This window comes from Rhea americana, unplaced genomic scaffold, assembly GCF_003343005.1.
Source record: "Rhea americana isolate MKP2758 unplaced genomic scaffold, rheAme1 scaffold_42, whole genome shotgun sequence".
Lineage (NCBI taxonomy): Eukaryota > Metazoa > Chordata > Aves > Rheiformes > Rheidae > Rhea > Rhea americana.
In genome coordinates this window covers 492029-518239 of record NW_028186557.1, presented here as the reverse complement: position 1 = coordinate 518239, position 26211 = coordinate 492029, and the positions used below count along the sequence as shown (strand labels likewise).

Sequence of the window (26211 nt, the reverse complement as noted above, 5' to 3'; positions counted from 1 at the left end):
TAATGGAAGTAACATTRTGTTTTGCTGCATAAAAAGGTTCTAGACTGTAAAAGGTTCCAGATTATAAAAGGCTAGATTTTGTGCTCCTTAGTATATATTTTTATACACTTCTGAAATGCTGACTGTGTTGAAGGCAATGATATTTTTGGTGCTCATATTGATGAGGCCAGGATTTCACTCACATTGTTTCTACTTAATCCTAAATTAGGCAAACTCCCAAGCAATTTGACTAACAGATCTTTTTAGTTAGAAAGTAAGCACTGAATTGCTGTGATAGCAGTTACCCACCTGTTTGACCAGAAATGACATATTCTGGCAAACTCAGCTTAAGTCAGCATGTGGAGAAAATAAGGGAAGTAGACAAATTTGCATAGAGTATAACATTGTACAAAATTTTAAGATGTTTTTAGGATATGAGCCTGTACARCCCTTGTATATAGTTTTATTTTGAACTGATGAAATAAAGTATAGCTGCTTGCTTCGTTCAGGTTTGTTTTGGCTTTAGTGCARATGTTTATTATCAATTAGTCACTTAAGTATGTTGAACTTGAAGCAGCAGTACTAGAAGAAGAGTTCGCTGTCAAGCTTTTTGACAAGTTTGTTCTAGATTTTTATATCTGTGTCTGTGCTTAGTACTCTGCTTTCAGTATTGTAGCATTTCTGACACTTTAAAATACGGGACATAAATAGGCAGTTTTCTGTAGGTAGTTTTTAGCAGAACAGCCTCTCAGCAATGCTTTAAGAAATTGAGTGATGTCTCCAATTTGATTTTTTTTTCATATGGTTTACATGGTTACTGGCTTATTTTGTCTGCAAAGTTTATGTTGTYCTTTAGAACAACATTTCATAGTGCTGCAGCTCTGTACAGCCTAAAACTTGATCAGTAACTTGTTGATTTGTCACGTTCAGGTAATAGTGTGAAAACACTGACCACCTATTCAGTGAAACCAGGCTCAATAATCAGTAGTACAGAAGTGAACAGTATAGTACTTTACTGGGTACTTCTACCAAATGTGACACCTGATTTTATTTTTATTTATTTATTTTTTGATAAAGCATCTTTTTTTCAAGGATAGGTGGTTCACCTGTCAGTCTGGACAGCCCTGTTTCTTTTTATCTGGTTACTTTATCTTTGATCTGTCTAGGAGTTAAAACCTCCTAGCAGAACTCTCGCAAGAAACRCTGGAACATACAAGTCTCCCTAGAGCATTATGGTACACTCCATAGAGAAAGATTTATTTGTAGAAGTAATAATACAAATGTCAAGATTTAGTGTAAGAATTATTAGGGGAGGAGTAGAGATCTAATCAGATCCAGCAACTGAAAACAAGGTAGTCAGTAGTCAGTGAAATCATTTCACTAAAAAGGAAAAACTGTTGGAATATTTGCTTTTGAAGTACTTAAAAAAAAAAAAAAGAGATGAAATATAATAGGTAGGTTTGAAGTCTAGCACCCAGGCTGACAGTATGTTTTCCTTCCCTTCTGTCTATACTTTCTTCTACAGCCCTTACRGAGTATGCCTGCCAGTGCTGCACTAAGTGATGTGACAAGCCATTCCAAACACACGTTCCTTGGGGAGAGGATGAAAGAGAAGAGAAGCAACTTTATGCACTGCTATGTTTTATATATTTTTTTGTTAGAAAAGTGTATTTGCCCTTGCAAAAAACAAACAAACAAATTTAAAAAAAGCATGTAGTTGTCCGTAGTGCTTGTGGAGCTAATTCTTCATTCTCAGACCAGCCCTACTGAATCTGAGGAGCAAATAATATAAACTTTAAGATTAAAGGTTCGTATGTATATGCTGAGTTCCTGATATTGCRTGCCTGGAAATAAGAGATGTAAGATATTTTGTGAAAAGAGCCAGCAGAAATAGCAGTAAATAGTTTTGACATTCTTAGAGTGCTCAGTACTACTGAAGACACATGCTAAAAATCCCTAGACCTTGTCTATAAAAACACTGCAGTTAGTGGTAACCTTGAGTTCCTATGAGACTTCAGAGTGTAGGAGGCGTCCTTTCCTACTTTTATTTCACCATGGAGACACCACGGTGCTGCACCTGGCCTTGTTCCCGACTTTGTTGAAACTTAGGATCTCCTAAGTGCTGCTTGCTAGCCTTAGTTAATCTTGTTAATGCTGGTTCTTTGTTGGCASGTACCAGATCTGTGTGTGATGCAAGGCGTACAGTTCATTGAGCTATATTGTTCCTACATTGCTTTGACTTCTACATCAGAACTATTTYGTCCTTCATAAGTTACAAGTACATGAACAATTTGTTAGTTATTTGTAAAAATTGTATTTATGTGACCAGCGCTATTGTTTTAAAGGTGCATTTGTAAAGTCAAGTAACGTAAAGGAGAAGCTAAGTAATACAGATTTTTTTTTTCATCCAACTTTTAATAATACAATAGTCTATAATAGACACGAGCTTTTTCTTATCAGTATTCTGCCTCARACGACAGTGGTCCGCAGTGAAAATAGAATTTTGTTTTGGAAACTAGCACTAACATTTATCTATTGCATAGCTTTCGAATGCAGCTGTCCAAAAACRGAATGGTCCAGTACTGTAGGAGGAGGAGGACAGGTTCTTCTTCCGCTCCCTGTCCACTGGAGAAGATTTTAATCAGCCTATGCATAAGCTGCTGTGGAATTTGTTAGAATGACTACAGAGGTAATGAGAAATGTAAGACAATTGATGATAGTGATTAACATTTGGCTGAAATACTAGTGGCAACCTAAACTGTGGTTTTATGGTGTTCCCAGTGTTGTTTTCCTGAATGGCGTAGTGAAATTAATGATGAAAGGACAGTTTCTTTCCTTCCTCTTTTGGGTAAGAGTCATGACCTAGGGTAGCAAAGAAGAAATTATGCTTGTAGGAGTAGTGGTTTGTTCTGGGACTGATGATTTTAAGATTCATTTTCCTCTTCTACTGACTATGCTCATGTCTGCTTCTTTCCTTGCTGTGCTTGCTCAGATCTCATGAGAGCCCTAAGTCCCAGTGAAGTCAATGCAATGCCTCTTTTTGAGTTAAAGAGATTCTAAATTAAGTTGTTCTCAGCATTCCCAAATTCTTTAGTGTAAACTTTCAAGGGAGTTACGGGAGTTGCAAGAATGTGATTTGGACCAAAGTAGAGTTTGTCCAGTATATATCATTCTGGAGACCCTTTTCCTAAAAAGTTAAAAGAATGTTTTTACTAATGAGTGCACAGCTGGAGTAGAGGAAGATGTTAGGAATAGGAAGTGAGATTTACCATCTACTGTGCTCTCAGACTTTAGTGACTGGCTATGAGTAGTTTATATTGAATCTTACTCTATCCTGAAGATATCCTACCACAGATGTAATTGATTTAGTTATGTTATGTCAACTGCAAAATTACTTCACCTGCCAGTTTGTTGCTGGTTGTCACTGGTCTGAGTCTTCCAAGGTAGGCCCTTTGTCTCAGTAACTCTGTGGTCAAAAGGAGTCAGCTGCCAATGGACTAGAAAAGATTAAAAGAAATTCCCCAGAGACATTTTTCATTCTTTTGGCCTGTCTAAAATTTTTAAACAAAGCTTCTTTTTTGTTTAGTTACTTATGTTTCAGTAAAATCAGGTAGCTTAGAAAATGTCTTCAGTAACTTAGATGCGTAAGTGCAATTTTGCTAGGAGAAATTTGGAGGAATCTATCTCACTGAATTTCACTAAGTATTAAGCTCCATCACAYAGCAGAGCAGAAATAGCTTTGTAATCCTGGGAGATGTATTGCARTTTTGAAAAATGTCAAATTCTGCAGGGGAATTTAATAAAGACATTTAGACTTCCTTTATGGATTCTGCCATTTGCTTGAAAGAATAGTGGTTCAGATTAAAGTCTTTAAATTCAGGCACTCACCCGAGAGATGGAAGATGTGAAAAGAGACATTTATGGAATGCTACAGAGTGCTTTCTGAAATCTGTTCTTTTGAAGATGTTCTACTTTGTATGAGTTATTATTACAAATTGCTCCCCAGATTTGTGTCTTTACTAGTGATCTAAAAAGTCTGATTTTTTTTGTTACTTTTTTTTTATGTTTCTGACTCAATAAATGTATGAGAATTTATATAAAGCAGGACAGTTCTAGAAGAAGAAATGAAACAAGCACCTAAGAATTCTCAGTAGCCATCTGGTTAGGGTGTTTCCTTGGCATTTAATCTCTGATGTGGAGCCAGCAGATGTGCCTTCTGTAGCACCAGAGAGTGCCATAAGCACTTGACTGTTGATGATAATGATGTTCCTACACTCTTGAGTAGAAATGCTGTTCTGAATCTGGAAAGACTTTTGATAAAACTTAACTTTGTCTTTTCAYGGGAAGAAATGGGGGAGTTGATTGTTTTCAAGAAGTATTCTATATCCTTAAGTATTTTGGAAAATTGGATCTATGTTTCTCAGCCTCTTCGGCTATTTAAGAAATTYTATTTTTCATTTACCATAATGTTTATTTCATGTATAATGTGTGCAGAAGACTTATCAGCTATTCCATGTTCATGCTCTGTGAGGATGTGCTTTTAATTTTAGTATGTCTGGTTATCACTSTTACTTGTCCTAGTACAGAACTGAGAAAACAAAGCATTGCACTTTCTGATTCTGATTTTTCCTGGGACAGTTGTCTCAATTGTTTATAGCTTCTGATCCACAGAATTGTAAGATATSTGTATTGATCCCACTGAACTAAAAAAAAGTCAAGCATGCCCTTAATTATTTGCCAGATCAGCATTGCAGAAGGTAAGCGATGAAATTAGAGTTACAGTTAACACCTATCCTGGGAGGAAAAAAAAATTGATACTTAATTTCGGAAATTATCAGTTATTGCAAATTGTATGAATTTTTTCTTTAACAATTAACAGAAAAAACATGGGGAAAAGATTCTGTAAATACCAGTTGAATGATCTTTCTAGTTTTTCAGCAAGTATGCATATGGCTGGCTGTGAGAGATGTGTAATACATTTCTTTTAGAAAATAGTGCTTATTTACAGAAGAATATTTTGCTATCACATTAAGCAAATGCACAATTTCCAAATGATATTATCACTGTTAAATCATCTTTCTTTATTACAAAAATATTTCCTAACTAAGTTCAGTCAAAGTTTTGGATTTCATATTTTACTATCAATTTAAGAAAAAGTAGTGATAAGAGTTTTTTGACATTTGGAAAGTGTGTATTCCTTTCATCCTTTCAAAAGAAGAAAGGTTGTTACAGACTTTTGAAAGAAAACAGAATTTAGTGGGAATTTTGAAAATAYAGGCAGCCAAAGTCAACAATATTATAGGTACGTAGTAACATTTAATAACATTTATCAAATGTAATAACAATTTAATATTTGATTTAAATGTTTTCATTTATATTAAATATGCTCCGAGTATCTTGTTTTTGGAATTTCTACATATTAGCAATTGTTTACTTTATTGGAGTTAACTTGGTACTAGAAGAGCCCATCTATATCTCAAGTTATAACCTTAAGTTACATGCTGACCTGGGAGTAAAATGATGTGAGTGAGAAGAGCCATAAATTTGACCTCTGTGCATATTGTGTTTCTTAATGTAAGCATCTTATCTTTATTCTTTAKAGTATAGATTTCAGTATGCTGCTATATTTTGCTGTGGAATAAAGCACATGTGATTATATATATGCAGTTATTCTTAATGATGATGTACATGAAAAGGAGAAAAAGAGATAGAAAGGAGATTTTACTTAATGTATTCATTTATGCTTAATTTTTTTGTTTTATAAATTTCATTCAAAGGTAAGTGATCTTACTGATAGTTGAATGCCAAACTAAACTACTAAACTGCAACAACTCTATTGTTGAAAAGTACACACAAAAAACAAACTGTGACCTGAAAAGTAAACTTCCAGAGGATTATAAGAGAAAGTTTACTTACACATCAAGTATCTTAGTTGTAATTGTTCTGGCAGTTGATGTACATAAAATGAACAAAGTGGCTTGGCCCAGTATTGCATTAACAGTTGCATAAATTAATGTGTTCTCCATTGTTTATTTTACCTCCTAAAGTGTGAAAAAATTGCACCTTTGAACAGTAAACTCTATTGCCACAACCATCTGTTTGCAGTTTCRTTGAAAACTCCTACCAGAATAACCCTCACTTTGAAGAGAAAATGGATATGGGTTGTAAAAATTAAAGTCTGTGACCTTAGCTTTAATGCCTCTCTAGATATCCCTGGTGTGGTCTGTACTGATACATAGTATGACTTCTTCAAGAAGTAAGTCAGTGTCTTCTAACTAATTTCAGATAGGAAATCAAGTCCATGACTCAGAGTCTGTTATCGCACAGAGCTGAGCACCTTTATCTCTCGTTCAAGATCCTTATCCATAAATTGTGTGGCACAGAGCACAGCAGATTTGCCATGCCAAAAACTGCTGTGTTAGCTTGAGCTGGCATGCTAGTGGGTAGGGTGACTTGTCCTCATGAACCTCACTAGACTTAAGTTTTACTTGTGAAATTATTAATATTGTCAATGGAAGCCAATTAGCAACAGTCATCTGTGTTTTGGATGTAAAAATCATTTTTATATGTTGTTGAAAAATCATCAATCTGTATTTTCGGATGCRGTTCCCCAAGACACTAAAAACAGTGTTTTCTAACTGAAACATCTGAATACTGGTAAGTTAAAAACTGCAGAGCACCATTATTCATAATCATGATGCTTTTAAAATAAGCATTCTGGATAGTTTAGTAATGAAATCTTACAAGCTTTGTTTAAAAAACAAACACCTCCCCTTTCCTCTTGAGCTTAAACAGTGGCTTGTTTAAAAAACAGTAAAATTCCATACTCTTAAAATCTTTTGAAGTAGTTCTTCAACATCAGCAAGTAATTCTGCAAATTGCTTTTGAAGATGAGGCTTCATTTACTTCAGCATGTGCAGTCTGAGGAGTGGATTAGTGGGTGTGGACTAAAATTGTAAGTTAGGCTTTTTTGTGTGCATGTGTTTTTCTCTTAAGCACTCCTTATCAGATGTATCTCTTGAGTACTTTTGGAATAATTTTGGCTAGACCAAGGCTGTTTTGTTTACTAATCATTGGTGAAAACTTAATATATATATAATGCTATAACACTGATGTTAGTTATTAAAAATGAAATTTTTAATCACTTTCTTTTTTTTTGTATGGCACACTTTTTCCCAGTTCTCTTAACCAATTCACTGCATTGCTACAGAAATGCCAGTGGCAGGGTAGGGGTCAGAGCAAAGATGTGCAGTAGAAAGGAGAACAGTTTTAGATTGCCTTACACAGTTACGGAACTGTACCCTCAGACAGAGTGAGTTTCATRGAAATCTTTCTGATTTAAATTAATAGTTATTTCATGTATCTATATTAGTGAACTGTTAGGCACATGTCTGCAGCAAGGGAGAAAAGAGGGCCAACAGCTCAACWTGTATAAATTACAATAATTTTACTGATTTTTTTTTAAAAGCTGCATGTTTTTATGCCAGCTGAAAGTACTTGCTTTCCTTTTGAAAAATATGTAATACTTTCTATAAAATACATAGTTATATAAAGAGAAGACAGCTTTCTTCTTGCTTATCACAAATCAAGCCTTTAAAATAGGCAAAAACTGTGATATTTAAATCATATAAATATTTACACACTTTAAACATTGTTCTGTTCAGAATAGTTCTTTTTCAGATGAAAAAGTTGAATGTGAATTGTCCTTGAATTTCTGACTTTTCTTTTGCACTATTATTTGTGGATGAAGATTTTTAAATACAGCATGGCAGCTAGTTTCTATAAATAAAAAGATAGATGCTTAAAAGAAACCAGCTTTCTCCCCCCAACTTACTAATTAAAAAAAAAGGGGGGGGGATATTTGATGGGAAGCAATGAAACTTTTAAAGCATGTGGAAGAAGTATTTAATTTTATTTAGAAAACTTTACAAGTCCAAACTTGTTTTACCTGTCTTTCTCTGTATAAATTTTCTGGTATCATGTTGACCACTAATGCTTTATTTTTTTAACAAAAAATTTCCAAACCATAGGGTAGATGAATGTTTTTGAAATAAAAGCTGCTGCTTTGTTATTATTGTTTAYGTAATTTCTATGTGTCATTGTGCTGAAAATACTGTGAAAGTTATTCAGACAGTGCAAGGTAATTTGATCAATAATTTTATGATAGGACGTTGAAAAGCATAAAGTATTGGGACTTGAGACTGACCTGGAAATACAGCTTTTGCACACACATCATTGTGACATTGGAAACATTAATGTATTGTCTGTATATAACAAAAATTACAGCGCATTAATAATTAAGTTGGCAAGAAATGATCTGTATTAGATTATCTATCCTCATGTGTTTCCACTGAAAATTGTAGATGTGACATCTGATTCCATTAAGCTGAAAAAAAAAGAAATGTAAGAAGGAAATTGCAACTGATAGGGACACTTCTGTAGAAGGGGAAGAATTCATTTACAGAGGAATGAGGACTTAGCTTGTAGCATCCAGTATCTGCAGCCTCGTTAGGTTTATTACAGGGGAAGTCCTCTCTGTTTAAGCCAAGAACTGTAACTGGAAGAGAAGCAGCAGCTAATGCACGTCTACTTCAGGGCATATTTTCCCATCATAGGAACATACATTTTGTAAACAAAACACTGAATTACTAATGTGCTGCTCTTGCTGCTTTACATATTGGCTGCTTTTATTGATCATARGAAGTGAGCATGACTGAAAAGCATTAATGACGAGAAAATAAGGGTGACTGGAAGCTGCAGAACTGGCTCAGTTGATGCAGATTTTGTCTGTGAGTCTGTTGCTCGAGTTCCCCAGCTGTACTGCTTATGTGGATTATCCTGAAGAAAACCCATTTACTACAGTGCTGAGTTKGGTGTTTCCTTGACATGCAGGTCTGGGCAACAGGTAGAGTACTTCAACAAGAGTATGCAGTGAATTAATTCCCAGGTAGAAAGAGGCTATGCTGTGCATAGTAATATTAAACAGTATAGATAAGTTTATACACTATGCATTGAATTGGGAAATGACTGCAACAGAAAAACAAGCTAAACACCTGTTTTTCAAGAAAAAAAAATACTCTCATACCTTAAAAAAATTGAGAACAGAAGAAAGCAGAATCTGATTATCCCTCTGGGGAATTCTACTGCTTTGTTACGTGTAAATGATTAAACAGGGACTGCACACTGGCTTGGCACTGCAGACTCTGGCTTAAGACCGTTATTTGCCAATTAATTCTCTTATCTGTTTTTCTTTACYTGTAGTGTTACTATTTTATTGCACAATGAATGGTCATAATCCCTTTCCACTGAGGACATTAATTGCCTTTGTGTCTTAGAAGTGTGGAAAGAGAGTAAGTGGAGCAGTGAGGACAGAGTTATTTTTATGCTATTACTACATCAGCTTCAGGATTTTTTCACAAACATGGAACATTTATTTCTTGGGTGACTGCTTTAAATCCAGTCCAACTGGTAGAGGCTAGAGGGTCATTATTGGTGTTAGTCATTTTAACTCTCATAACTTGTGCATGTAGCTTATCTATACCATAATGTATTTGCCTTTCTTCCTTAACTGCCTGTTTGTTTACACCGACTTTTGTCTGCGTTGTAACTGAACTGTAAGCTCACTGAGCAGGAACTGTTCCCACTACACATGTTCAGTGCCTATCACAATGGGTCGCCAGTCCTCTTGTTGTCTCTCCTGTAATGTAAACAATAAGGAGTTAATCATTGTCATGGGAAGATTTTTTTTTTCTTTTTTTGTGACATATGTGAAGTTGATTTGCTTGTTTTGGACATATGTACACATTTCAGAGACCTCCAGCATCTTAAGCGACCTGTCTGCTTACCCTTTTATCAGTCTCCTCAAAAGTCTGTAGTACATGGTATGAACCCCTTTGAGATGATACTGGTGTGACTGTGAAGTACTTGGAACCTTTGTTACTGTCTGTCCAAGCAACAGTTTTCTGTGGATAATCATGGCAGATATAATTAGGCACTGCCTTCAATTCTGTACTTTTTAATAAAGGCAAATGAAATAGGTAAAGCTTTAAGTGAGTTTGGGTAAATATATTTTCTGTTTCAGTCAGAAGTTGTCTGTCTAGAGCTCATTAAAACAAGCCTGGCTGTCATTTAAATTCATGTAGTTCTAATACAACTTTTGATTTGTTGAATGGTCTGAATTTCCAGTAGGGTAGCTACAAGGAATCTGTCACTGTAAAGCTGCATGTTCAGGATTTATTTTAGACACCCTCATTTTAACAGTTGTTTGACAATTACCACATATATTCTTAAGATTAAACTGAAAACATATTAGTATTACAGGTACAAGAATACTCCCACAAAAATCCCTTAAAATTCTTCCTTATCTCAAGTATAAACTGGTTCAAGAGTTTATCAGCAGGTAGATCGTGTGCTGGTGCTGCCCTCAGGAAGAGAGGGATGAAGATATTCAGCTGCTCCTAATAAAGAATAGAGGAAAACTCCCAGGTGACTTGTTTTAGAGCATAGCCAAGATCTCTCACATGTGGAGCATGGCTCGTATCACCATAGGGTCAGAGTGCCAGTGAATGTTTAAAGGTGGCCTGCTTTGGTGAAGAGGAGGCCTGGCCTAACAAGGAACACCAAGACAACGTGGCGGGGTGCAGCTCTGCCTGCCCAGCCAGTGCTTCAGGAATAGGATTCAGTGCTAATAGAAGACCTGGAACCAAACTTTGCAGTAGCACCTCTAAAGAGTTGTTAGCACAGCACGTAACGTGCTAACAGGAGAAGGAAATGCTCAGCTAAGRGGACAGTCACGGAGATTAACAGGAGTGTTGAAGCCATGGAGTCATGGCTTGTTTGTTGTTGTTTAACAAAACGTTCACTTTATTAGTATAGTTTGCGCTGTGTACTTTCTTTATTCACTAGCCTGGGGCTAAATCCTCTTGACTTTCTCCAGTAAGGACAGCCATCTGGGAGCAATCTATAGATGCTGACTGCCATCTCTGAAATGGGCCTACTAAAAATGGTTAGCCTTTGCATATTCATTCTGATAGTTGTTTGGCTATATTATTTAGATGCTATATTGCCTAAGCAAGTGGAGGAAGGCAGAGTATGGTAATATTCCAAGCAGAGTGCATCTTCAGCCATTTTAGCAAGAGACAGGAAGAGTGAAGTTTGGTACAAGAAGTGGGAAGTATTTTGATTAGAGGCTGTGGAGAAGTCCAGTTTACCTGTAACAGATGGTACGAACAATGTCCCGTCTGTGACTGTGGCAATGTGCAGGTGTAGGGAGAGTATTAGAAAATGGTTTTAAGGATGGAGGGAGGACAGAGAATGTGGTGATCAGATATGGACCACATCATAAAGAGCTCTCTGCTTGTAGGAGTCACATCTGCTGAAGTCATATCCTCTGTCAAGCACTGGCTTAGCAGAAAGCTCTTTGCAGTGGACAGTTGTCCTGTAATCACTTGAACCGAAACAGATAAAGTTCTTGGGTGGACTGTGGAGCATATGGCATACTGTTGTAATTCTCACAAAGTTGGCTATGCCAGTATCAAATCAGTCTTACAGGCAAGATGAGCAGGATCTGTGACACACTGATGTGGCTTATTCAGATAGTGCAGATATGGTCATTTGTGCTTGCTTTTCCAAGGGGAAAAAAAGGACTATGTTTAATTTGAATGCTACATTGTCTTTGGATGTCCTTCAACTRCCTTTTCTCAAAGACTGGAAGAGTATTCTGGGGAAGCATTGCTGTATGCTTCCTCTATTCTTAAATTTTCCTGTAGGCATCCACTATTAGAGATATGATACTGGGCAAGATGGATGTTTCATCTGACCTGATACGGCTTTATTATGCAATTTGTGCTTATGTAAGTAATCTGTCTTCTGTGTAATATGAAACCAAGTTGGCTCACATGCTGCCTCTCCTGGAATACAGCTTTATTAATTTACACATACTATATGCACTAGTTCAGCATTGCAACATGACAGAATCTGATCACTGAGCAGAGAACTGGAGTGTGATTACTTTGTGARTAAGATTTACCAAATCAAATTTATGATACGCAATGTTGTTGGAGTACCAGAACTGCCATTCTAAACAAATAAAAACTAATATAAAATACTATTCACATATTTGTCTTTGTAAATCACAGGAAACATTCCCAATTTGAAAGATAATTGTTTAAATCTGTTTCAAATGTAATAATACACTCCTTTCTTCTTGCCATCCTGTTCAGCTCTCACAGTGATTATTACAGTTACTTCTCTTGCTTCATTGAAAGATACTTTGATCATTCCTTAGACATTGGAAAATGGACTATTTTATAAATATACAAACACATACTTATTAAAGTGAAGGAGATGAAGGGTTTGAGATGGTTTTTATTTCACAGAGGTGCTTCTGGTTTTGGGGAGCAACCTTGGCCATTGCTAGCTTTAATTCTTTGCAGCTAACTGTAGTTTTGATGATAGTTTATCAGTTTCTGCAGTTAATTTTTTTTGTCTTATAGAAAATACAGAGATATTACATACAGCTTGACATAGTTGGTTGGAAACTGGCTAGAATTAATGTTCTGTAAAGTATGTAAAGCAGCATAAGAACCATTGGTAACTGTTTACATGCTATTAATAATTAGCAACCTTCATACTAGTCTGTTAGGAAAGAACCATGCATTGGGTACAATAGAAACTCAACTCCATACAGTTGGGTTCAAATTACATTTGTTTGGACAATAGGGCAYGAATGGTGCTCATTTGAGTTTCTGCCACTGTAAACAATGAGATGCTGGAATGTTTCATTTGTTTATTGATTTATTTATTTGGACAGGTGCAAGTTGATCATATAAAATGGATTTTTATTCAAATATGGCCAGAAAATAGCTTAACAACGCTTTCCAGTCAGCGCATGTGATGATAATCAGCATCATGAATGGATAGATTCAAATTAATTTAGCCTATGACTGGTTTTGAATTGGAGTCTTAAACTAATTAAAAACAAAACTATGTTCTAGAGAAAGTGCTTTATATGCTCTTCAGCCACTTAGAAAATAGAAGATGCAGAGTTATTTTCTGATTAATTTCTTTTTTATGTAGTAAGTTTCCTTTATTTTCTGTTAAAGATCATGTGCATGTCTGTGAGGTAGATTCTGTTAATGTTAATGGGGTTCATCCATAAGAAGAGGGCATTCAGATCTGATGGATCCCATCTGGACGAGGTTTGTTCCTCAGGGTGTAATTTTCTGTGGCTATTTGAAACTCTTTTGTAAGTGCTTCATGGCAATCAGGTTCTRTAATTTGCAGAATGATACCAGGAAGAAAGGTCCAGGAGGATTATTGCCAGGATCGTACCATAGGAAGTAGTATCACAGGATTAATTGCTTAAATTAATCCTAGGATAGTATTGATTCAGGCCTTTTCTTTTATTTTTTCCTCCCTCTCCTCCATCAGCTGAACACCCACATTTCACCAAGTTGACACTGCAAAGGTGGAAAGGATGGGAGTATATCTTACATTTAGGGCAGGGSAAGGTTGAAGCTGGAGACACAATATGATGGTACATCCAGAAGGCATTATCTCTAGTCCACAGTATCCCAAACTACTCATGTCAAATAACAAATTGCATGGTCATCTGCAAATAAAAGAAAATCCTACAAATAAGAGACTTTTTGGTAGAAATAAACCTACAAAAGGTTTGAGAGGACCTTATGCAGTTAAAACCTTAAATTTATCTCGCWACACAACATTGGTCTATGCTATTAAGTTGAAGTGTTGCAAGAACATGCAGTRTCCCAGTGCTTTCAAAGCTGTGTCTGTATCTCCTACCAGGTAAAACARTTTGGATACATACTCAGCTTGATGGACAAGGGCTTTAATGTTTCAGTTCACACTGAGAATTTGCTCTTTATTTCTCTTTGGACATAATGTTGCCCTTAAACAATGACATGGCTTCTCCTTCCGATTCACGCATGTGATTGCTGTCAGTGCTAACAGAAGTTATGTGCAGACACTGATGGAAGGGTAGACTAGAGTTTCTCTTGAGGTGAACAACTGTTTATAATTAGAGCTGTGGGAATGAAGGAAAACCCAGCTAGCAAGCAAACAGTCAGTCTTCCAAAAAGCTTGGTAAACTCATAAAGCTCAGGAGCTTAATCTCTGAACCAGAGTGCTTGTTATCTAATCCCCACCAGCTGTTGTGTACTTGGTAGCCATGACATCTGTAATAGAGCTGAAGGGCTTGTCTATATTGGTTGGCACCTTTACCCACCAACTGAACTCGATTCTTCTTTTATTGCTCACATTTACCTGCTTTAAATCATTAACCAGTTGCTCAGGGTTTGAGCATCCATTTAAGGACACTTTATAATAAATAGCTTCTGCTTTTCACATTAGGCATATTTTAGATATCTAGGTCTTCAGCAGGTCTGTTTTTTGCCTTGCTGATAAGAGAAATGTAGCAACCAAAAGAATTTCCTTTGGTTGAGTGCTGGTTTCTTATACAGACTTCAAACTGACCTTGGAGAGAAATCTCTAAGTCATATTTTGGCTGAAAAATATTGGCACAGTTCTAAAAAATACAGTATAGCATTATATATGGGTCTCTGTTAACTGCTATGTATGTATATATACATACATATGATTATATACGATTATATATATGTATATAACTATATATACGTATATATGTATATAACTTACTAGTATTTTATATACATTATATATATGATTATAGAACATAGAATATACATGTAAGCAAATGTGTGCATAGTCTTTCTAATTTTGTAAAAGGTTTTGTTTTCATGGTCAGTTTTCAGCTGTGCTAGAATAAGTTCAATTCTTCTAAAGGTAGCAGAGGATGGAAATTAGTCCAAGATGACTTAAAAGTAGTAGGGTGAACAGTAGCATGGCAACTACTGAGAATCGCTGTTTATAAGTTGTCCGAACAGAGACATAAATCTGTTGCAAACGTGTTCAGCAGTCTTATGCCTACATAGTTTCTGATAGTTCAAAACCGACATGAGATTGCTTGCTGGAGTTTTTTGGCCAGTATACGTCATGATGCTGGAGATAGAAACCCAAATCATGAAATACGTTTACTAGGTGGGCTTGAAGCCTCTCAGACTTGAGAGGATAATTCATTTTATGTCTCCCATTCTTGGGTGAGTGCTGTAACTTAAGCCCATTGTGTAAAAAATAGAAACCACCACCACAAGAGCGGTTAAATAAAAGCGGGTGGGTAGGCTATCTTCCCTTGAATGGAATGCTACCACTTTGTGTTAGATATACCATGGACGAAACTACAATTTTGGATCTTTCAGGGAGTTGGAGGGAAGGATGGCCCATTCCTGGATCCCAAATGAGTTTGGGAAGGATGTGAGTGCTGAGCTGTTCTGTCCAGCTATGATAGCAACATTACTGAGCAGACATCATGGGAGAACTTAAATCCATAGATTATTTTACTGGTGAAAACTTACTTATAGCTTTCTAGCACCTAAGTGATTAGATGGGGRTTTTGAAGCCATTGCTATGGCCAGAATTGGGTCCAAAGCCTACCTTAGTCTTGCTTTATCTGTGAGTGTGATGTTGTGGATCTAAGCTTTTGATCGCCTCATGACAGTTCTCAACTTATGTAATACTCATCATCAAAACCCACCATAATGTTCTCATAAATAAAATCTATGCCAAGTTTTGCGAGAAATTCTTGTGAAAATTAATACTTAATTTCATTTCAATTAGTTTTCACTTGGAATTCTTTTTTTTTTTTTTTTTTTTTTTTTTTTCTTTTTTTTTTTTTTTTTTTTTTTTTTTTGTCTGCAGAATGGCACTAAGAAGGTCTGGGACTTTATGAGGACACATGACAGGTAATAGATGAAGTCATATTACTTCCTTTTGCCTTTATGTTGCATTTCATTCCATATTCTTGTTGATAGGCCAAATCCTACTGTGTTGAGTCTCTTCTCTGTCTTCCAAGTTACTCTTAAAGTGTCACTTCTTGTGTAATTCTTGCAAATGCAACTCAACTCTTCTGGACAGAATTAGTAGAAATTATAATATCTACTCATGWTTTGTTGTGTCTTTCAGTATTTTTGTCATTTTTGTCTGCCTTTTGAGATGCTAAAATTTTGGTGTACTGATTAGATAACTTTAAACGTATTGCACATTTGCATGTTTGTATAGAAGATGAAACTAAAAGTTTGGATTGTATGAAATTTTCTTCTTTAACTGTGTATTTAATTACCTGAAGGAAGGATTTTTCTCCCCATGTACCGAGACTTAACCTTGTAATTTCTACTGTTAAGTTGTTTGTGACCATACTTCTCTCAAATATGACTGTACAGTGGTAGATAATGTCCTAATATAAAGATTGCTAAAACATAATCTAAACTTTTGGCCATTCAGTTTGATTTTGTCACATGCAATTATTTGGAATAAGGTAGAAACTGTGTTTTAGATTCAAACAAATTCTAGTATTACACTAAGTTTTTTTTTCCCCCTCATCATTGCTTTATGATGATGATGTTTCAGGCAAAGCCTAATTCAGGTAACGTGGAAGAAGTTTCAATCGTTTTGYGCCATTTGTTCTTTATGCCAAAACCTTCCACTAAGCACACAAGAAGAAATGAATGGTTGATGACTTTATTTGGTCTTCCAAGTTGTATTTATCTTACCAGGGAAAAAAAGAGGAGTAACTCTGGACTTCAAAGATCGGTTAATACAAAATAACAGATAGGGAATATGTGAAACGGACTCGGACTCGAGATTTATTGAGTACTAAAATGTTTATTGTCTGTTTTGTATGTATTAAAATTTAATCTAGTCACTGAAAATTTAATTAACTGAAAAATAAAGGTAAAAGTTTTTCTAACTATATTAAATATTTTTAAAATGAAGCAAAGTACTTACACTAAAAGAATTATGACTTATAACAGGAGCCATGTTTAGAGATGTATTCTTCTTGTGTATGAAATAAGTTAGTAAAATCAATTGCACTTTGGAATTTTTTCTCTGTCAGAACCCTTAAAATCCTTACAGGGACTGTTCTTATGTGTAGGTACCTGAGATTCATATAAAGTGATGATGACAATTTTTTTTATCAATATAAAGATTTTGAGGGTATAAGTTCCAAGAAAATGAGGAAAAATAATAGTTTGATTAAAAATACTTGTAATATTTGAGAATAAGGACAGAAAAAGGCATGATACTTTAATATGGAAGTTCACACTTGCTTTTGGAATTTGCCTTGAAGACAGTTTTGTCTTTGCACTTTTTCTGTCCATATGGGCATGTGCCTAGATTTATGGTCAGAGATAAAAAGGCTGAAATGGTAATTGATCGTTGGAAATGTAATACATACCCTGTATTTTCAAGCAAGTGAATCCAGCCTCAAGTCTCAGTGAGGAGAAGAACGTGACTTAAAAAAGAATAAATTATTTTATTATTATTTTTGCTGAAATTTTAGGTTATCATTGTTAGTATATGCAGCTGAGTGGAGTAAATATTAAAGGATCAGTTTTCCAAGAACTTCTTGGGAACAGTATTTCTGAAGGACTTTRGTGGACATTTTTAAAATAGTTGAGAACATAACTGTATAAAAAGACTACAGCCACATGTCATGCCAGTCATCTTTGGTCACATAACATTTGCTAGCTTCAGATGTACAACAGCTGCCATCCTAACTTACTAGTGACTACTGTTGAATTGTAGAGTGTATAACGTTCTTTCACAAGTAAATTCATTGCAGCTTCTTAAACTGAAGGAATAACGTGAACTTTCTATGTAGCATACCTATGCTTTTGCATAAATTCTATCTGTGAATGTGAAGCCAATTATTACCATATAGACTAGTCAGGTTYAAGATCATTTATAATGCATTAAAGCCCCATATTTGTATTTTAGTAAGACAGTTGTGAGGCTAGTTACATGGCTAAGCTTTCCCTAGTGAGCTGTTGTCTCTGTTTCATTGCCTGATGATCTCTGGTTTTGTGCCACCAAATAGTTGTGCTTCATTCTGGTCTAAATTTTGTATTTGTTCTAAGTTATTGTGTTTTATTTTATAAGCAACTGATTTCACCATTAAGACTGTGAAAACTGTTCACATTTGTTCTGGAAATTAAATAAACACATACACAAAGATTATAATTGAAATACCTTTTTCCTTTTTCAGTGTTCTTACATAATTCTTATGCATYTAAACTAACATCATAATTTTGCACACAGTGGCATGTAGTTATTCCCTTTTTCGGAGCTATAGTGTTTTAAAAATAGGAAGATATTAAAGTAACCATGCCATAATGTGTAGGATGATACAATCATATACTATATTATTAAAGCCGGTAGTCTAGCTGCTGAAGAGTAAAGAGGACATCATAGTTGGAGGGCGCTTGGGGGTTTGTTACCCTTAGTGAAGGATAAAATAATACTCGAGAGGAGTAGAAGCTTCTGGTATAGGTGTCCTGTTGGCCAGGATTTTCTAGTTCRTGAAGTTAGTAAATAACTGTCTTCTTCAGGAACATTGTAAATGTGTTATATAATTAAGACCTCATTTTCTGAGAAGTATTTAAAATTTATTTTACTTCTGAAAATGCTGTGTAAAAAAAAAAAACAGATTTTTTTTAAACTCAGGACAAGTACTTAAATTGAACATGCACATCGAGATGCCAGATCTGTAAAATGCATACATGTATGTATTTACAAATGGTTTATATATATAATGAATTTAATGACATCATTTTGTGAGCCTTTTTATAACAACAGACACTGAGCCTTTATATAACAACAGACACTGAGCCTATTGCCTGTCTTCATCAGTGGCCCAGGTAAACATGAGCTTAAGGCAGACTTCATTGCTATGCAGCAGTGAACTAAAGTATAAACTTCAAATTTGTTTGTTTGATTCCTTTGGGACATCTGCATTTCTTCTCATTTCAAATGAAGTCAACATAAGCCAAAAATCAGTTGATTTGTGTCAGAATATGGACTTGATACTGGAAAATATTTATCAGGAGAGTTCAAGTTATTTTTGTATAAATTTACCTCTTTCAACTGTTCAGATCAACAGCTGATAAAATCATACAAAGACAAAAAACCATAAAGACTGTAGTAGTCACCATAGCTGTGAGTCACACCCTTTTAAAATCTGATAATGTATTGCAGTAGGACTCAACACCAAATGATTTAACCAAACAAAAGCTGACATAACGTTGACASAAGGTGAAGTAGCACAAATTATGTGAAAGGTTATTTTCTTAGTTATTGCTTAGGCCTGAGCAGATGTAGGCTTAAGCAAAGTGAGTTTCAGTGTGTGAGTCCTGAGTTTTCTTAAGCTCAGGAGCATTCAGAACTAGGATATCAGTCCTGGGATCACCTCTACTTTGTTTATTTTTTTAATGTATGCTAAATAATTGCTTAGCATCTCAATCTCTCCATGCCAGTTAAAAAAATTGTTTTTTTGCAAAATCATTACCAGCTCATGGAATAAACTGTTATCAAGGCAGACCTGCAAAACCTCTGCTGCCAAAAATCAGCTGAGTGACAGTACAGCAGTTCCTACCATATTTGGGTTTAYATTGTAATGGAAAGAAGACCGTCTCCCCAGCAGAAGACGACGTACCCATAGAGAGTGGTTAAGCCCTGGCACAGTTTGCCCAGAGAGGCTGAGGAACATTATTCTTGGAGAAGGTCAAAATGTGGCTGAAGAAAATTCTGAGAAACCAGATAAAACTGAAGTTTGCCCTGCCTTGAGCAGGAGGCTGGATCACATGATTCCAGATGTCCCTTCCAAACTGAGTGTTTCTGTTTTATCAGTAGGTTAAATACACCTAATCAATTTACAGTTCCCATCTGACAATTCTCAAAAACCTATCAACTTTTCAAGAATTCTGTCAACTTGCAGGCCACTTATTTATCTGAAAATAATGCATTTCCTATTCYGGTCCTGCAGGGTGGCATTCAAGTTAATGTTGCTTTGAAGAACATACAGATGAACACTCTCAGAACTCATTTATTACATCTTTAGAAATGACACTGAAGAGTACTAAAARATGAAAGAAGAGGAGTTAGAACCCTTTTTTATCCCATTTCAATTGGAATTATTTAACAAGTTTATTGAGGTGTTGCTCATAAGTGTTAGATACTTCTGTGCCTGTTGTTTTCCGCAGCAACACACATCCAAAGATGCTTCCTGCAGTTACTTTATGCAATGCCTTTGCTTTTAATTGAGCTTACTTTTCTCCTGAATACTCAACTGATTTGTTCACTTACTGCAAAATGTGTACTCACAAAAATCAGCTGGAGAGCAAGAGACAAAAACTTAAATGCAGTGTATTTCAAGATGCTTCTTATATTTGAGCCTGTCAGAACTAARTAGAGATCTTAGTTGTTGTTGGATATTTTGTTTGTTTATTTTTAAAGATCACTGCTATTAAAAATAAATAAATAAATAAAAAGAAAGACCAGGAGGACATTTTCCTTCTACAAATTCATAGTGATTTTCCGTCAGAAGTAGAAACATACCAAATATTACAAACTAATCAACTAYGCCTGTAACAAAAAATTGTCTTCTAAAACAAGACTCACAGTCTAGTATATTCTCCCTTATCCTAATTTTGCTATATTTAGTACAGAAAGAGCATGAAATGTAATACTTAAGTTTTACATTCATCTGCTTTATAAAGCAATAGACCTAGTTCGTTTCAGGTTTCAGCAACTCTCCTTAAACAGATTCAAGGCTTTTAAAAGACACAATTTGGGAACAGATGAAGGTCAGTGTACAGTCATGTGCCTGCTCTTGTGCTTCAAGTAATAATGTTTGAGAACAGGAACATAACTGTACAATTTGCTAGTTGAACAGCTTTCAATTTGTGTTGTGCATGGATATAATTCAAAATTATGGCTACTTTTTTATTTAAAAGTATGAAAAATTCAGTGTAAAGCACACATTTAAAAGGAGAAAAATTGAGACTGAATTGCATGCAAGATTGTTACCTGAGTTTCTTGTAGCCCTGAAAATAATGATGTGACAGGGAAGAGCTGTTTGGACCAAAAACTTTACAACTATGCCTGTTCTTCTACCTTTGTCATATTATGTCTTGAACAACAAAATATCAAAGACACATGTTGCAGTGGCTCACTAATAGTTCCTGAATTAAGAATTCTTGCTGGAAAAAAACTTAAAAAGCCATTTCTTCTCTATGTAGAAAAAGGAAGAAAATAATATTCTGATCTTATAAAATGGTTTTACTTTGAATTAAGAGAATAGTTTATGTCTTATAGTCTTTGCTATTTTAATTGAACTGTTTTAGACTTTATTGTTTATGTATCACAAAGAAAACCGAAAATCACGGTTTTCGGAGGGAGTCTGYAGGTATTCCAGCAAATATTTACTGCAGGTGCAAGCCTTGTGAGCATATACTGGAAGTTCATTATTAAAACATGTTCAAATTAACGTAACTCAACCTGCAAAAATAACTACGCTCAATTTGGCGCCACGTGCGGTGAATTTGCCGGAGCGTAAGGGCCGGCTCGGGGCGCCGCGGCAGCGGCGTGCGGGCAGCGTGGCCGCGGCGAGGCGAGCGGGGAGCGCTGCCGGCAGGACCGCTGCGCCGCGGGACTGCCGCGGAGCCGGGGTGGAGGTCCTGTGCCCTCACCACGTTATGGAAGTGGATTAAATTCCTTCTCCTGTTTCATACGCCAGAGCGTTTGGGCTTTATGGAAATTTAATCCTGTATGTATTTTTCTGGTTTACGTCCTCGTGTATTGTAAGAAACCATGAAATACAACTCAGATGCTCTGTTTGTGTAAGAATTATCACAGTAGCTTCCAAATGGATAAAATGCTGCTTTTTAACAGAGGTAAACATCTTTCTTGGGTGGCATGTGCATTTTATGTACTGTAATACAYTATTGTGCTGTAAACCTTGTCTTTCTTTGTAACATCTCCTTCAAGGTGCCGATGGTGTGGAATTTTTGTGATTATCTTCAGAGATATGCAGAAGATAATGCACTGTTAAAAATAAACTGGCTGTAGTTCAACAAACAACAAAAATGATAAAAAAATTTTGAGGAGATAATAGCTGAGAGAAAAAGTAATGATGATTTGGGCATGTTCATGCAGAGGATCACACAACTGAAAAGAAAGAAATTACTTATCACAAAAATGTAAAGGAATATAATAAAGCAGACAGGAATCATTTCATTAGTCATCAATGGCAGAGCGAGAAGTAGTGGTCTCATACAGAAAGTATACTTGAAATTTAACGCTAAAACCGTTTTTGTCAAGAGGCAGTAAGACAGTCTATGAAGGCATGTTCTGTAATCGCTGTCCTTGAAAATACTCAAGTGTAGACAAGTTATCTGTTTATCAGGGATGTTATCAGAATAATGAAATTTTTCCTGCTATTAGAAGGAACAAACTTAGTAACCTGTTAGTTTCCTTTTAACCTAGTAATTACATGATTTGTTTGCATATGGTATTTGCAAATAAAATGCACTTAATGCCCTCTTTTTTTTTATGGTGAGGCTTGATAGAGCATCTGCTTGTATGCCAGGAATTCTGCAGGCATATTTACTGTCTTTTAGATGTCTTATTATTTGATTATGTTGTTAACTTAAGATCAGATCTATATAAAATCATAGCAATGAGGCAAAAATAAATGTATTTGACACTGTAAAGATATCAAAAGAGAAAAATGCAAAATCAGAGGCCAGACTTTCAGATTCTGATTCCCAGTTTTTAAGTATCTGCTATTAAAACACCATATAGTATACAAACTCTCTCAGCTGTATCACTAAATTTGGATAAATGTCATTAAATTTTCTACTCAGGGCTTTACTTCATTGGAAAAGTTRAGTGTTGAGCTAATTTTAAGAACTGAATCCATAAAAATGCTTAAAATTAAGCACATGTATAAGTGTTCTGCTTGATTAGTGGTAATTTTCTAAATACAGATTTACGGTAGCCAGATTATAGGATCTAATTTTTACAACTGTAAGAGTTTCGGTTTTCATTATTTTCAGTACCATCCAAAATGAGTAGGCATGTTATTCTGTTACAGTTACTGAACACAAGTTTTCCCCTTGCTTCCAGGTGCTTTGAATAAACGTATTTTCTCTGGAAGGGGTGCTAAAAGCTAACATGGTCCAGAGACAGCATGGTCCTGGTCAGTTTTGGGCATTGGTAGGAATAATTTTATGAAAGTTAGGAAATGTTCTGTAATCCCAGCCTATACATTTTTGAATTTTAGCTGAAAATATGTCTTAGAAAGGAAGCAATTTTGGAATCCAGTATTTTAGAAATGAGAAAACTAGGTAAAATGTGATTAACAGTGATTATTTCTCAATCTATGCTTCTTGTTAATCATGGTGAAACTGTATGCGTATACCTTAGAAGAGATTGGCTGTTATTTACTTCATATTTGATTTTTGGTGCATATGAAACAAAGTTGCTGATTTGTATTTTACTTTAGCTACTGCAGAAAACTAAAGTGTTTGGGGTTTTTTGTTTTTTTTTTTGTTTTGTTTTGTTTTGTTTTTTAATTTGGGAGCTGTCCTTGAAAGTTGGTATTGCTTTAAAACTTTGACTTTTGCCATTTCAGGGTGCAGTCATACTGCTGCTGTTTAGGTGGATCGTTTATTGTTTTTATTATGTGATAGCATTTATAAACAGCAATTTCACAAATAATTACGAATTGGAACAAAAGCCCATCAGACTCTTGGCATCTGTTGCATATAATGGCCCACAAAGCTTTACTTAATCAAGTCAAATAAATTAGAATAAAACCTAAATTTAGTTATTAAAATATTTTGTTAAAAGAATTCCATTGAGATTCAGTGTGTCATTTCCAAGGGTATCCTGGGATACGGGCCAAGATGTGACACTTAAAGAATGTTATTGAGAGCATCCTGCTTTGATGTCTCATTTATTTTGCACTTGAATTTACTTTCTATTTTTTTTTTTCTTCTTTGTTACATGAAAATAGGGTTCTGGGAGGATTATTTATTCTCAAAAAGTTCTGCTGCATCTTATTCTTTTGGACTGATGGATTGATTAAGCACTTGGGTACAGTTAGTGCCTTAGAAGTAGATAGAGTTTATATTTTAAAAGTGCATATATATGGATTTGTTAACACTTCTTAATTCATTCTTCCACCAGCCTGATGATTAACYAAACATTTGCTTCCTGCTTTATGGTGACATGAACAACTTCCTGCTGCAGTTCAGTTTACTGAAACTAACCTTCCTTCTGATTTTTTTTCCAAAGTAATATTTATTTTTCTTAAACATATATGTCTCGGCGCTTTATTCTGGTTTTACTTAATTGTATTTAAATTGTATGGGAAGATCATTCAAATTTCATCAGAACACAGTAGTCTTCTAGAGGCCTCTAATTATCTTTTGCCAAATCCACTTTATCTGTGATTAGTATGAAAGGCTGAATGTTTTTGTCAGGAGCTTATAGCTTTGCTTTTGTAATAGGCTGCATTTTAAGCAGCCAATTGGATTGGTGTTGGCCTTTGAAAAATGTAAAATGCTTTGAAGGAAGACTTAAATGAACCAATAAAGATTTTGCAAGCACACACTTTTAATCTAAGGACTGTCTGCATTATGGTTAAAAGCTCTGGGAACCTGAAGGARTTGCGCTGCAGAATAGTCAGAGGGTACAGCTTTATTGCATGTCTGTTCTGAAAATGAAGGGAGTGTTTTTTCTGGCTTAAGATMCTAGGTGCTTCTCTGATAAAAGGGAGAAGGTAACACTTACAGATACCATATTGTAAGCTTTCCGGGGCATGTCCAACTATGAAGAAGTGAATTGTTAATTTGAATAGAGAAGTCAGGGATTCTATTTCTTTTTTTCTCATGGCTGCAAAAATACTATTGAAATAACTGAAGATGAACTACACCCTATATGAATCCCCTAAGAGAATTATTTTTGATTTATTAGGTCAAATAAGTTTGTGGTTTTGTTTGCTTTAAAATTGAAAGTGCAGCCATTTTTGATTAGAACAAGAAAAAGATGCTTGTTAGCTATCTTACTTTTTATCCTGATCTAGAGTACTCCTCAGAGGTAATATTATAAAAAGTTAAGTGGAATGATGGTCTTTCTATGGTAAACAAACATGAAAGATTTAGTTTTCAACACTGTATGAACAAAGAAAGCTAAATCCCTATAACTTTTAAAAGAAAAACAAATGTATACTTTAAAGCTAAAATAATTGTAACGAAAAAATGGTCTATTTGTCTCTTACTAACTTTCTAAATAGATTCGTTACTCTTGTCATCGGCTCCTTTAGGAGCCATATAGGTAAAAATACTACGTGTTTTTATATCCGCRTGCTCTCCAGCCGAGGTTAATTTAGTTCTATTAATATTTTTGTGGTTGCATGCTACTTTGGGTTATTTTTTTCTGATTGTATCAAGGGGGTTTTTAATAGCAAATATCTTTTGCAAATCAAAGGGACGGTCTATATCAATTACTTGCTTTTATTCCTGCATATCATCTTTGTATTTATTGTTCTGGAATCTTCTCTTTCCATTCTTCTCTGTGAGAATGGTAACTGAATAACCACCTGTTCTGATAAYGCTTTTTAAGAAAATCGAATAACATTACTTCCTAGAGCCTCCAGTGGAGAGCTGAGATTATCATTTGTAAGCAGCACAAAGAATATTACAGACTTTGAACTAATTATGAAATAATTCTTAGCTCTTAAGAGTAGGTTGAAACAGTTGAAGTTAATAACTGGGAAGTCCTGGCTTTTAATACGAGGGCAGCCTTTTTAGGTGTTTTATCTTCTATTATTCCATTCTGATCAGAATTTGTGCGAGTGATACGCTAGACATCTATACAAGGAGATGCTGAGTTGCTCTTACAATGATTAAAGAAAGGCCAGTTTCTTTGCCCTTACTACCTCATCAGTTACTTAGCATACTGCAGTATTAGTACAAGATTATCTTTAAAAAGTCTCATCTCCAGCCTTGAGAGTCTTACTTCATTCACAGAAACACAAGAGAATCTTGTCCTTTCCTTTGCTATTGCTGTGCTACGGTAATTGAAAATACACATTTGTAAAATACCCGTGAAGGCCATACCTAAGAATAATGAAAGGCCACGTTAATCTTTACTTATTAAAGGACTTTAAAATTTTGTTTCTGTCTCATGAAAAGCAATTAGTAAGTGTCAGCAGTTGCTTGTGGATTAACTGTAGCCGAGGTCATCCACTGACAAATCATCAAGATAGATTACCGAACCATAGACTAC

At 35.3% G+C, this 26211-nt stretch overlaps 1 protein-coding gene across 2 annotated transcripts in view; it reads left to right on the top strand.

Moving 5' to 3' along the window:
* Nucleotides 1-26211, top strand: part of NUDT14 (nudix hydrolase 14) — a 61024-nt gene that overhangs the window by 12502 nt on the left and 22311 nt on the right. For both annotated transcript variants that reach the window (XM_085315014.1, XM_085315013.1), the window contains exon 2: nucleotides 15778-15821. In XM_085315014.1, the coding sequence (XP_085171140.1) occupies nucleotides 15778-15821 (44 nt within the window). The remainder of the gene's footprint in view (nucleotides 1-15777; nucleotides 15822-26211) is intronic.